General features: G+C 32.3%; 1 protein-coding gene across 2 annotated transcripts in view; it reads right to left on the reverse strand.

Moving 5' to 3' along the window:
- LOC106458531 (putative carbonic anhydrase-like protein 1) overlaps positions 1-13,943 on the reverse strand; it is a 137,354-nt gene that overhangs the window by 8,833 nt on the left and 114,578 nt on the right. For both annotated transcript variants that reach the window (XM_022385159.1, XM_022385153.1), the window contains exons 7-8: positions 8,624-8,778; positions 5,995-6,126 (exon numbers count right to left, since the gene is read on the reverse strand). In XM_022385159.1, the coding sequence (XP_022240867.1) occupies positions 5,995-6,126; positions 8,624-8,778 (287 nt within the window). The remainder of the gene's footprint in view (positions 1-5,994; positions 6,127-8,623; positions 8,779-13,943) is intronic.

A 13,943-nucleotide genomic window follows, 5' to 3' on the forward strand; every position in this document is an offset into this window, starting at 1 on the left:
TATTAGACGTTAGAGCATTTGAATAATATACTAAAATTATTTGAAAGGGATAAAAAATTTGTTTTACTTAACTGAGTTTCTAAACACGTAAGAATTTAAGCGTAAACATTATAATGTACAATTTGATTCTAGGCTTAACTTATAGCTTTTTTGTGAGATTGTATGCAGGGTTAGAGGATTACTCAGTTGGCCAAGATTATGGAATTATGGAATAATGAATAACCTAATTGACCATGATTTATTGATTACATCATCGGAACAAGAACATTTCCTGAATGTACAAAAGTTTAATTGACCGAATATTTTCATTTGTGATATCAAGTTACAGAAGTTATAAGGACTAAAACTTTTGTGAAATTATTTTACTGGCAAAGTAACGTAGTTTTTAACCAGGACTATACAACAGCCTTATTAAACTTAACCTCACATGTTATTTTCCATAGCAAATGTTTTCTCAAGTTCTTAGACTTCAGGTTAAAATCCTGGTTATATTGAATCAAGAACAATACTAAACCAACTAACGTTGAAGCCATGAAACAGTTTATTAATTAGGTTTGTGCTGATGGAGCCATAAAATATTTTTATTTACCCTTATTTGTGATTCTTTCCCGTTTTCTTTTTATGAGTTAGGCTTCGAGCAGTGATCGCGTTGTGTATATCTGTGACTCGACTTACGAAGGTGGATTGATTAGCAAAACCATTATACACAGAGAAGGAGCCTAAAACTTTATAAGCTTTAGTACAGATGCAGTAAACTCCGACGACAAAACCCTGCTTCGAAAATATGTGATTAACACAAAAGCTTACAAAGCAAGGGATCAATTTTTGATTTCTTACCACTTTTAAATCGCAGATAGAGTAAAACTATCAAACATTTTTTTTCTCTCTTGAGTACAACGTTTTTTTTTCAATGCAACATACTCCATTCAATATCTTGTTACTGTAAACAAACACACACTTTTTTCTTATTGGTTAGTATGCGGGCACTTATTCTTGTTTACATGTTACAGCCCTGTATGCAATAAAGTCTGCAAACGTGTATAACAGGCAGTCTGTTAGGTTATTTGAGTTAGAAGTGTAATGGACTGCGTCTTAATCTTTGTTGGCAACATTTCGGGAACGTTTCGAACAATGATCAGACAAGAGAGAGAGGTGAAACACACAAAGAAACTATTGCGCATAATATGTTCTTTTAAAAGTTTTATGTTGAAGGTAATATTACATTCTTATTTTTGACTATATACCAAAAACCGTCATAGCATTTTTTGATATTGTAAACTTTTTATGTTAGATTTGCTTGTTTTAAATTATTTTTTTCTGATATTTCACATCTAATCGCGCACTCTTCCAGTTATTCAATGTTCAAAGCCCACGTTCGAAACACCATTAATTTTTGTTTCGGTTATTAGAGTAAAGGTACACAAGAGTTATCTACTAGACCTGTCCCTAATTTTGCATTGATAAACTAGAGAAAAGACAACTAGTCAATAACATTAACCGCCAACTATCAGCATATTCTTATTTAATAGTGAGATTTGATCATCATTGTTATAGCGCATCCACGGACCCAAAGTGAGGGGCAGGAGTTTGAGAAAACGGGACGCGAACCTTGGATTTTCGAATTCACAGTTCGAGTACGGTAATCTTAGGCTACACACTATTGCTTGTATAAGATAAGCAGTTATCGAGTTGGCTGCCATATTTCAGTTTTTGTAATATCCTTTCAATGGCACAGTTAGAGGTGATTATCTGACTTTTATTGAAGGACTTGGCCAATTGCAGCACACTGATGCTGGTTACAACTTACAACTTATCCAATAGTGTTTTCTCAAAGTCTGGCGGACAAATGTCTTCGTAGTACCAGGTGGTACTTTCTTTTTTCATTACCGTCATTGAAAGATTCTGATGACAAATGTTTCTGGGCAACTGATTAATAAATAGTATTTGATAACAACGTCTTTGTTGGACAGTCGTCTATTTTCTGCTTCTTTGTAAGTCTGGCCTTGCTCTTGTTCATTGTCCAGTACAGGTGACTGTAATATGGCTACTGATACACACATGTGATCAGTCTATTCTTGCATATGCAGAGAAATGAAATGCTCCATAATTATACTTTATCAAAGCTCTCATTATGGCGTTCATGTTATGGACACTTAGTGTTTATGTTATAAATGAGGATTTGAAAAGTAGTAACAAAATTGATAATACTCCAGGATTTGCTCCAATTTTCAATGGAATATAAACTATAAGCACATTTTAGGTAGAAGTCAACTATTGAAATAAAATAATATCAGAAAGTACCAGGTCTAGATGGTGTTCTAGCAACTATTCAAACTAACATTGATAAAGTACATAAATTCACCTTAAAGACAAAGTTCAAAAGTATAGTTTATTAAACAACAGCAAAATGCACAAAAGCTCAATAAGAAGTATTATGGGCAACATTTGACAAATGCAGCTGTTGAAGAGTATTTTCATGTTGAACTTTATTTGAGAAACATTAAACGTCAGAATATTTTGCTTACGTTATTTTTAAAGCTATTTCATTCTAGTCTCGTAAAAAAAAAGGAGAGGGTTACGCATTCTCTCCAACCAAGAGAATGGAAACCTAAAGGAAGGGGATTTGTATAAAGTGATGGTTATGAAGATTAACGGTTTAAATAGTGCAGTGTTTGATAGATAGCATTATATTTAGAAAATTAAAATAGTGATATATAGTATCTGTGGGGGCAATGTAGCGAGATCAAATATACTGCTGAATCTTTGTATTGGATAAACAAAATTAGGTAAATTAGTCATTGGTGTGACATCATTTATAGGGAGAGACATGAAGTACATATGGGGAAAAGGTAATTCATTATGGGTGGGAAAGTATTACGATCATAATATTCACTGGTAGGTCAAGGCAACTTAATTTTAAAGATTAGACGAATAGCACGACGTTTAAGGATTTTTAGGGGATCATAAAATGACCCAGGAAGAGTGACTGCAGGTTAGACAAGAGCGAATGAAAATCTTGACATGGTCGTCAATCACGTGAAGCACTGTGGAAGGACATTAAGAGGTGGGTGTTGAAAGCAGGTAACAAAAAGCACCCCTACCGCCACACTTTGGCCGCTACCTCTTCCTACAAGGTTACCCCAACCATCGCACAGTGTATACCATGTTTTAAATATATAGGTATTGAGTTTTTAAACCATATATAAAACTTTTGATGAAGTAATAATAAATACAGTAATAATATGTTATATTATAAATAAAATGTGTGAAAGTTAGAATTTCCGTGTTATCTATCATAGCATTTCATCCACAATTTTTAACTTAATAACCCGGAAAGAGGACGGGTACCTCAGCTTGTATGAACATAAAAATGTTTGAGGCTGGTTGCGACATGGGTGAAACTTCCTTCAATTGGGAAAAAATAAAATTGCTTTGTTCTCAGTAGCATTGATGGTTAGACATCAACATGTTAGAAATTAGTTGATAGCAACAAGTAGTAGCTTGTTTAAAGTGGTCATGATGCATCAAAGATAGTTTCGTCAGCATATTAGAAAATATTGTTATTTTACAGACGTGGTATATTTGTTACATACAAAACGCAAATGAGTGGCGAGAGCACACACACTTGCAGAAAACCCGTTAAAATATCAAGTGATCTAGAAAGTTTTTGTTTGTTTTATTTGGTAAGCACAAAGCTGCACAATGGGCTATCTGTGCTGTGCCTACTACGGGTATTGCAACTCAGTTTTTAGCATTATAAGCCTACAGACTTACCGGTAAGCCATTAGGGGGCAATGTAGAAAGGATGCTTTCTTTTGAATAAATGCCCGGTCGCCCACGAAGGAATTAAACAATAGGTCTGACATAACTAAATGGTATATCATTTATGAAAAGAACAGAGTTTCATAAAAGGAAATTCTAATGATATTTGCTTAAGTTGTCGTTTGCTCACCACAGTAAACTCATAGCATAAACCACAATAGTGGTTCATAAAAGGGACTGCAAAGAATTGCATAAAACCCTAACAGAACGTTCGGGCAAAAAGCACCTTAAACAGTAAAGATTCAATTCAAACAACATTTTAAAACCTTTAATATCGACTACTAAGGTTGTACAAATAAAAATGCACAAAAAAGTACGCATGTTAGACTTCTTACAAGGAAAAGAAAATCCACTCAAAACGGCCTGTTTGTAGTTCTTCTTATATTATTCTTTTGCCAGCCTATAACAAAAAGGGCTTGGTATATTGCACCCAAACCTTCTGTAGAATACTAAATAAGGTACTGCGAAGGTCTTGGGGTATTGAAAAGTCGATTTGTTTCTTCTATATTTTACATAAGCTAAAAAACATCATAATTCTAGTGTAAACAATGTTATCATTACCCCTTGAACTTAGCTGTCTTACAAATATTTGGTTCCCTTTAAGAAGCTTAAGTACAGGGTGAAATGGTAATTGCTAGCCAATAATAGATGAACATTAGATGCTGCTTTTCTACTGGTAAAATACTATACGCACTAAATGGGGGTTGTGTGTCTTAGTATGGACATATATTTGCCCATTGCTGAGTATTATTTATAGAGAATTTACTTACAAAGAAACTATAAATGCTCACTATATTCTCAAACAAATCTATCTGACAATCTCCAGCTGCAGCTTAACAGTTTACAACTCGAACTAATGCGATCAAATAGTCAATAGCTACAGTAAGGCATCATGAACCGTATCAGCTAGCTACTAGTTATATTTATTATCATTACAATGTTTAAAGCTAGTTACCATATCAGGTAATTCTTTGCCCATGATTGAGCATACAAAAAGCCAGCAAAGATAAATGAAAAAATGGGAATTAAAAAAAGTGCTGACTGGGAGCGTAAAAAAAGTAAGGAAACAAGGCTGGAGATACTGTAGACATTGTCTACTCAAAGTACAAATCCCTATTTTGACTCCACCAAATGTAATTATATGTAACAGCAGGAATTATAGGAACATATATCCTCAATGCTTCTAATTTTTTTTAACAGACTAGTCATTTAAAATAACGTAATTGTTTCTATCACCACAAAAAATATTACATTTTGGCAAGAAAGAAACGTGAAACCTAGTTTATCCTTTAGTTCATTAGCAGGGCCGTAGGAAGTGGAAAGGCCAATGAGGCCATGGCCTGACCACTTTTTCATGGCATGTATAGTTACAATTTATGTATTAGACTTACTTCTTTTAACCCAATACATTACGTTTGCGCATGCAGTATTCGTAATTAAAATGGCTCAAGATTCAATCTCATAGCATTAAATCTTCAAACATTTTCAAGTTTATCCTTTAGTTCATTAAGTGAAACTTAGACCAGATTTAATTTCCCGAAACTAGCCTAACTCACTGACAAATATCAAAATATTTTTCTAACCTTTCTAATGATTGTCAAGTAATGACGACTGAAATTGTATATATATAAGAAACAATAATCTATACAAAAAATACAGTTAAGCCTAATTAACAACCACGTATATTGTTATAAGTATTAAAATATCGTTATTAATAACGGGCAGTATAAAATAGTGAATACAGAATAGGTTAAATATTGTGACTAACCCTATATATTATATTATATTATTATTAATAAAACGTAAAATTTTCTAATAAAACACCTTTATATACAGACGATGTTATGAAATAATTATTATTTCTTTCTCAGGAATTATATTTCCTGAAAAAGTATTGTAATTTCTGAAAACGTGAAAGCAAAAAACTGAAATGTCTTACGAAAATTTTCGTAAGGTTAACTTTCTCATCTTTACCGTTGGTTAAGCTGTGCAGCAACAATCACTTTGATTTAAGTAAAAAAACAACAACAAATAAATAATTTAGCAAAGAATAAGAATTCCAATCACTTGGCAACCAAAAGTCAAACAGTCCAAAACTTTCAATTTAGAGCTTAATTGAGACCACAAACAATCGTTGTTTTTTTTTATTTCTCTTATTAGTTTCTAGCTTACCTTGTGACGATTGAAATCAATATTTGTTCTGAGCAAACGATGGTGCGTGGCTTGTGTAGGCCTAAAATTGTTGACTAGTGGCGCTTTGGGGTTGTCTCGTTCTCCCTGCATTGACTGTTTAAGCGCGTAGAGCTGTTAATTAAAAATATGCGTATTAAAAACGAAGAAACGCAAATATTTAATTTTTTTTCATATACTTTACGGAACTATAAAAAAAAAGGTTCCCAAAAAATGATAAGACGTTCGTTATTTGATGATCAATAATAATTGTGTTTTACTTTCCATAAATAAAGGATGATCGATTGAAAAATAGAAAAGAAATAATAATATTATAAAATATTTTTTTATAAATTTACAGTTTCTCAAAATATCGGCCTAAAAGTGGATGTGTTTTGATTTCATGCCAATATATTTTTCTCTTAACTAGTTTACACATCCAAACTATACATAGAGACACTGTCTAATCTCGAAATTCGCTGTAAATCACGATGTTTCGAGAGTCACAATGTTGAATAAAGAAGTAGTTTTGGATTCTTTTGAACTCTATGCGACTGGCTTTATTAAAGTTGCTTTCTATTAGGATTTTAGACAAACATATCACCACTAATTTAAGAATACAAGAAAATTATTTTTATTTTTCCTTGAATGAGGCAGTTAGAGAAAAATGTCACGTTTTTAAGTGTTTGGAGCATCATACAATCAAAGGGAGTACAATAGCTAGACCCTCTCAAGGGACTGTTCAAGAAGTTATATACATGCGCTACTTTCCCCCGGGGCACATGCCTAAAGAAACTCTTTGGAATGTAAAATGTTTCTGAAATTCGAAATAAAAACAGACTTTCTGGAAAGTTGACTATATGTGTTCCTGTTGTGGACGAGAAGATCAATAAGAAAAACACAATTTCATATATGTTTCGTAGTATACCATCGTATTTGTTTGTTTGATTTGCTTGTAAATTCTATTTGAATGGATTCCTAGGTGACTGTTTATCCAAAAGAAAAACATAGATCACAGCTGGATCGTATAAATTGCTATCCGGGAATGGACTGCACGCATTTATCAAAATAATCAGATCATAATCTACTTAGCGTATGCTTTCTTTGTCAACTATAAAAGCTCATTGTTTATTGGAAACAGCAGAAATAATGTATATAAAAACTGATAGTCTCTATTATGCAAGCATCTCTTTATTCTAGTGTGGATACTCCGTTTTGGTTTTGTTTCTTGAATTTCGCGAAAAGCTACACGAGGGCTATCTGCACTAGCTGTCTCTAATTTAGCAGTGTAAAACTAGAGGGAAGGCAGCTAGTTATCACCACCCACCGCCAACTCTTGAGGTACTCTGTTACCACCGAATAGTGGGATTGATCGTCACATTATAACGCCCCCACGTCTGAAAGAGTGATTATGTTTGGTGGGACGGGGATTCGAACCCGCGACCCGCAGGTTGAGAGTCGAGCGCCCTAACCACCTGGCCATACCGGGCCAATCCATATTGCATCAATATTGATCAGTTAAGTTTTAGGAGGTATTGATAATATTAGAAATTTTTTTAACGACGAAGTAACGGAAAGGGATTAAGGGAATGATATCCAGGGCATTTGATGTATTAACTGGTTACTCTATTTTTTATTATCATTTTTGATACCTTAATCATCTGTCGTACACCAAAATGTGATATTTAGTATGAGTAGTTGAGACATGTGTAGCTAATTTAATTAATTATATTCTAATGCTTCACTTAAAATTCATAATGGTAAGGTACAGAAACAAAACACTGCGAAAAATGAAATGTATTACATATAGAGCACGAAACACAAGAAGAGTCAGTGGAAGCAAAAAGCGTGAACTTTACTTTTGCATACACAGCAAGTATTGATTCAAAAATTAATTGTTTTATTAACACCTTCATATGGCATATATTGAAACAAAAGAATGAAGCTGTTTTTTTAACGTTTATGGGTACATAGTACATGACCCATTAGCTAAAACAAACCTTTACGTTCCTCCCTGATCCTCAGCTGCTATGAGAACATTTTGCATAGTTAATCGTTGTGGGAAACTTACCATTTGTGCGTTTAGGAAACAAAATCTGTATTTAAACTCTCGTGGTTGTTTGACGACGTTTTTTTAGTGATAACATATTATAGAATGTTAAGTATGTTAATTTAGAATGTTAAGGCGTTTCTTGTAATGCTATAAGATTTATATTATCTTTTGAAGTCCTTACATCGTTTCTAAAATACAAATATTGCTACATATAGAAAGTTTTATACATCTTTTATACTTTAAAAACGAAACTTAGAAGTATCGGCACAGGTATTTACAAGATAGTGTTTGTTTGTTGTTAAGCGCAAAGCTACACAATGGACTATCTGTGATGTGCCCACCACAGGTATTGAAACCAGGCTTTTAGCGTTATAAGCCTTCAGACTTATCAGTGAAGTACTGGGGCTAAGCGAACAGTTTGAAACTACAGTCACGGCCTGCCACAAAATAAGTGATAGAAATTACGCTATTGTAAACGAATCAACACTCACTTCATAAAACGTCTTTCGTGGAAAAGTTATTGGTTTTTTGAAAAACTAGTAATGATGAATCTAGTTATAAGGATATATATAGACGTACCTGTTGTTTGGTTATATAAATTGGTTTGTTCATCACAAGCCACGTAACAGTCTCGTGACAACCGGGCATTGTTAATGAACCCTCATATGTAGTATAGAAATGGGTGTCAGGAAGAAGTTCCCGGACTGAGAAAGAATTTAAAACAGCCTGTTGTCCTGGAAATAAATAATATTAAAAATGAAAGTTTGAGAGTTACAATGTGTGTACAAGTTTATTTAAATACGACAGCGATGAGCTATTAAAAATTCTGTTAACAAGGGAAAAAAATGTGTCATATTCGAGTGCAAATGCAAACGCAAAACTATATATGATATCTATAAATAAAAACAAATTATTATTATTCTTTCACAAAATTGCATATATATAGATTAGTTCTAAAATTCCGTTATCATTTTATGGATTATAACAGAAAAATGTCTGTCAATTCAACCAAATTAGGCGGGATTCTATCGAACTTCACCCGATACACAAAAACAGGTTGCAAGAAAAGGAAATATATACAATTTTATAATACACTCCATTAACCAACCACAGTAGTTTTCACTTAAATGCTTAGGATGAAGTGTCTGGGTTTAATGTTTGAGTAAACTACTTTCGCAGTTTTCAGTGACTATGAATAAAAAATCGTTAAATGGATAATATTTTATTAAATTAGTTGAACTACGTTAAACTTAAGAATAAGTAAAAATGGAACATTTCCTACACCCAAAAATGTCGTGGAATTTTTTTCTCTCCCCATTGAAAATGTCAAGTATTGACAAATAAACGCAGAATAGTATTTACTGATATACCTTGTTACACATTGGGCATAGATATAGAATTTTATGTCTCGAGATACTATCAGGGGTATATTAGATATATTTTTGTTTATCATTTTCTGACAAAGATATTCTGTGTTTAATGAATTTTTCTGTATGGTTATTCGTGTCTTTAATACAAAGTTCCAAATCCATGTGAATTAAATCTCCCAGTATTATATGTGGGAACCTAACTTAAGCCAGAACCTGGGTGTTTAACTATTAAGCTTGAATCTGTAAGTGAAATTAAGTTAATTATTAGTGAGGTTAAAGCTTCTAACAAGGTTATCTTTGCAGAAACAAATGAAATCCAATCGTAAAACCCAGAAAGTTTAACAATCCAGAAAGTAATTATAAATGCTTATAAATCTTGACATATTTAAATGTTGTGCCGACTATAGATTACCCCAAAACCCAGTTAAATGTATCTTTATTACTAAGTCATAAAACTTACTTTTATTAATCATTAAATCGTTTATTTGTTCCTGATATTCAAGTAACGCTACACAATGTCTATCAGCGTTAGCCGTCTTCTAATTTTGAATTGATAAATTAAAGGGATTGTTTGTTTGTTTGTTTGAAGTTAAGCACAAAGCTACACAATGGGCTATCTGTGCTCTGCCCACTACGGGTATTGAAACCCGGTTTCTAGCGTTATAAGTCCGCAGACATATCGCTGAGCCATTGGGAGGCTAAATTAAAGGGAAGGCAATAATTCAACAGTATCCACGGCCAACTCTTGGGCTACTGTGTCGAAATGTGGGATTTAACCGTTACTCTTATAATGAACCCACAGCCCATATGCACAGTGCAAATTTGTGGTAAGAGAACGCGAACGAGGGGCCCACGAATCCACATTCCGGCATTTTGGAAAATAGAATAACAACTTTTAGGTAATGAAGTTTAATATGATGATGAAATATTTTAAACGACGTTAAAAACAAATCGACTTTTAGATATAAAAATTTCAAACTCCAAAATGATCCATCTGCAAATTATCAAGTTTTTAAAAATCTCATGGAAATGATGTTTCGCTATCAGTAACAACGAAATGGTTTATGGATTATTTCACAACAACAATAAAAAGAAACAAAGCAAGAACAATACGATTGTTTTCTATTTGTTATTTTGGCAGTAGTATAACTTGTTTTATTTGTATCATAGCTGATTTTGTTTTTTAGATTTCAAAACGTATTGATTCTGATGTTGTTTTTATCTATTGCTTAAGATGGACCCCAATATTAAACCGACTTTCGTTTTCCCTATTGTTACCAAGACTCTCACTTACCAGCAACAACAGAGTACTATTTAGAGATCTGGTTTTACCATTCTTTACGTAAAAATACTTTTGTTCTGATTTACTTATTATTGTCATAATTGTTTTGACGAATTTTCAAAACATGATCTGAGTGTCCAATGAATGTTTCGAAAAAGGAAAATCGCAAAGCTTGTGAAAATATTATCGTTTAGATCCCCTCGCTGTGCTTCATAGTAAAATCCATATGCAAAATGTTGTTTTCATGTGAAGTTAATTAAATGTCTAGTTATGGAAAGCGGTACGAACATGAGAATAGAAATGTTACAAACAAATGTAGCACAAGGAATGTCATTACACTTTTAGATATCGCAATGACGTAAAACAATAAATACTGACATTTATTAAATAATTGATACTTCTATGTTTGCTACTCGAGGAATACCTGCATTAGCTGTCCCTAATTTAGAAGTGATAGACTAAAAATAAGGCAGCTGGTCAACACCATCCACCGACAACTCTTAGGCTACTCTTTACCAACGAAAAGTGGGATTGACTGATACATAATAACGCCTCCACGGCTGAACGAACGAGCATACTCGGTTATACAATTCAATCTCGTGACTCGCAAGCTTTGAGAAGAGCTCCTTAAACATTAGGCCATGCGAGACTTTGTAATGGATGCTACCTACCTAGATATTTTTATAATACAATCAATTACTACAGCTAATAATGCTGTAGGCCTTACTTATATTCCAATACCGTGCATAGTAGTGGATCTATACTGCTAAACCTGGCTATCAAACATAAAGTGGATTTTCAGATTTAGATTCCTCGTTTCCCGTTTGTATTGTGGATTCCAATCTTTAAAGGAAATGTTATTTCATAAGTCTTAAGATACGTAAATAAGAAGCAATTGTTCCTGAACAGTATTATATTTTGAACTCAAAAGCTGATATTTAATGGGTTAAAAACGTTGAAGAAATTGGTATATTGAATTTTTAGCAGTATTTGTAATACTAAAGTTGAGAAGAGTTGGTTGGCTGGAGTTATACTGCTTGAAGGATATATCGAGTTGAGAATATGTATTTCACTAATAATTTTATTATATTTTGTATGTAGCATCATAAGGTATCGTAAAGTCATATACAAAAAGCTAAATGTGTACGTCTATTCAGCTGAAACAACCACTCAGGGGTAGAAACGTTTCATAATTTAATTAAACTAACATTTCTTGCTTGAGGCATAAGCTATGAATGGAAGGATATAGTTTTACATTCTGAACATTGGCTCTAACGGTATTGAGATAGTTGTGTTAGATGGTTATACCTAAAAATATTTCAATAGAATGATAGAATGACACTTATAAGAGTGATTACATTATAATGTGTTTAAAAAAACCTTAGACAATAAATACATTCTGAAGATGAGTTTTTACTTCAATTTTTGTGAAAGAAATGTTGATTTGGAAATAAAAGCAGTTTCTTCGTGCTGTGCACTCATAAAGACGCTTTTATGCAAGAGTTTAGGGTTTCATCTTGATTACTACAGTTTTGAAAACATCTTTTATTTAAAATCGTTACAGATATTGGAGAAGAGATCGCTAGAGTGGAAGGAATTAGAAAAAAAGAGTACTTTAAATATTTTATTTGATATTAAGAATTATATCTGCTTCCAATACTTCAGTTCTTAGCTCATTCCCGTGAGAATAAAACAGGAGTAATCATATTTGTACCAACTTCATTTTTTTTTCTTTTGGCATGAGAGATAAATCGTAAAAATTACAAGACCCTGAATGATTCTCCTATAACCAGTAATTAATAGCATGCAGACAACCTAGGGTCTTTTTGAAACATTTCAATGATGTTGCTCAAAAAATATATTTACCCATTTTTATTTGTAATTGCGTTAACGCTTTATGAATATAATTCTTAACCTCTAAAATAAACTTATTGGAAAAAAAATGAAGAATTTATTATAGAAATGATTTTAAAAAAGCATATTAAATATCACAAAAAATTAAGTTTATATGCAGTTTATTGATTGAAAATGTATGTATGTTAACAAGTTTGTTCATTTGAGTTAATTTCATAATAATAAATGTTAAATCAGCTAAAGAAGAAAATATTTATATTCAAGAACTTCGTCTTTTCTTTTCTTATACAAATCCATATTAAATGTACCAATAAAACTGCAAAAGTAATTTTAATTTCCTTCTTACCACAGTAATAAATGTGTACAGAATATATATATATTCTATACCTAGCACGAACAGCTTTGAGGTAATTAGTAAAAGGCTGCAAAATCCACTAAAAACCTTGCTCGATCGAGCAAGGTAGCGCAAAAATACTCTTGCAGGAATATCGTCTCTGTTAACTGCGTTATGATTACCTTCAATTTCGTCTAAATAATAATAATATTTTTTAAATGAAATTCCAAGCAACACACATATATATATGTATATAATGAAGCTTCTCTATTATCTTAAAAATTTATCATTGATATTATTAAATTCAAAGTATTTATATAGTGCAATGAGTACTCTCCAATGAATGTTATGTTTGATATTTAAAAACAACTAGTTTACAAGGTTAACTTTAAAATAAATTGCAATCTGTTTTATTATCATATACTTAAACGTTTAACTTTTACATGATTTGGTATTATTTAAGTATTTATAATAACGTCTTAAACTCCAGATTACTTATACGATTCTAATGGAAGGTCGAGAATTAGAAAGAATCAGGGAGATTTCGCGGTACCTTTCCTGTCCAAGCAAAATAACATTGGTGGATCACAGATTTATTCAAGAATACACTGTACAAACATACAATCATGTACTAGTCTGTAAATGTATAGCACGTCATTCGCTTCGAAATTAGTCGTTCTACCCAGGTAATATAGAGTCTAAGGCCTAGGAACTTTTCGGAAGTAAGCAATAATAAAAAAAAGGTAAATAAACGTTTTAAGAGATGTTTCACATAGATCTAATAATTCCAAAATCTATCAAAGTTCTCATTTATTTAATCCATTAAAGTAAAGCAGACGTTATTCAATGAAACACAACTTACAACACAAAAGCAACTAATTAAGTTTCCAGTACCATTTGTCTAATTAAGGCTTAATACTTAATTAAACAAACATAAGGAGTTGCATAGCATCATAACAATTATCGTTTACTCTATTATTATTATTATTTAAATATTTTATTATGAAACCTTTTAAACACATGGACTAGCTTTCATTATTCTCCTCAAAACTTTTATTA

The sequence above is a fragment of the Limulus polyphemus genome, unplaced genomic scaffold (assembly GCF_000517525.1).
Source record: "Limulus polyphemus unplaced genomic scaffold, Limulus_polyphemus-2.1.2 Scaffold23, whole genome shotgun sequence".
NCBI classification, from domain to species: domain Eukaryota; kingdom Metazoa; phylum Arthropoda; class Merostomata; order Xiphosura; family Limulidae; genus Limulus; species Limulus polyphemus.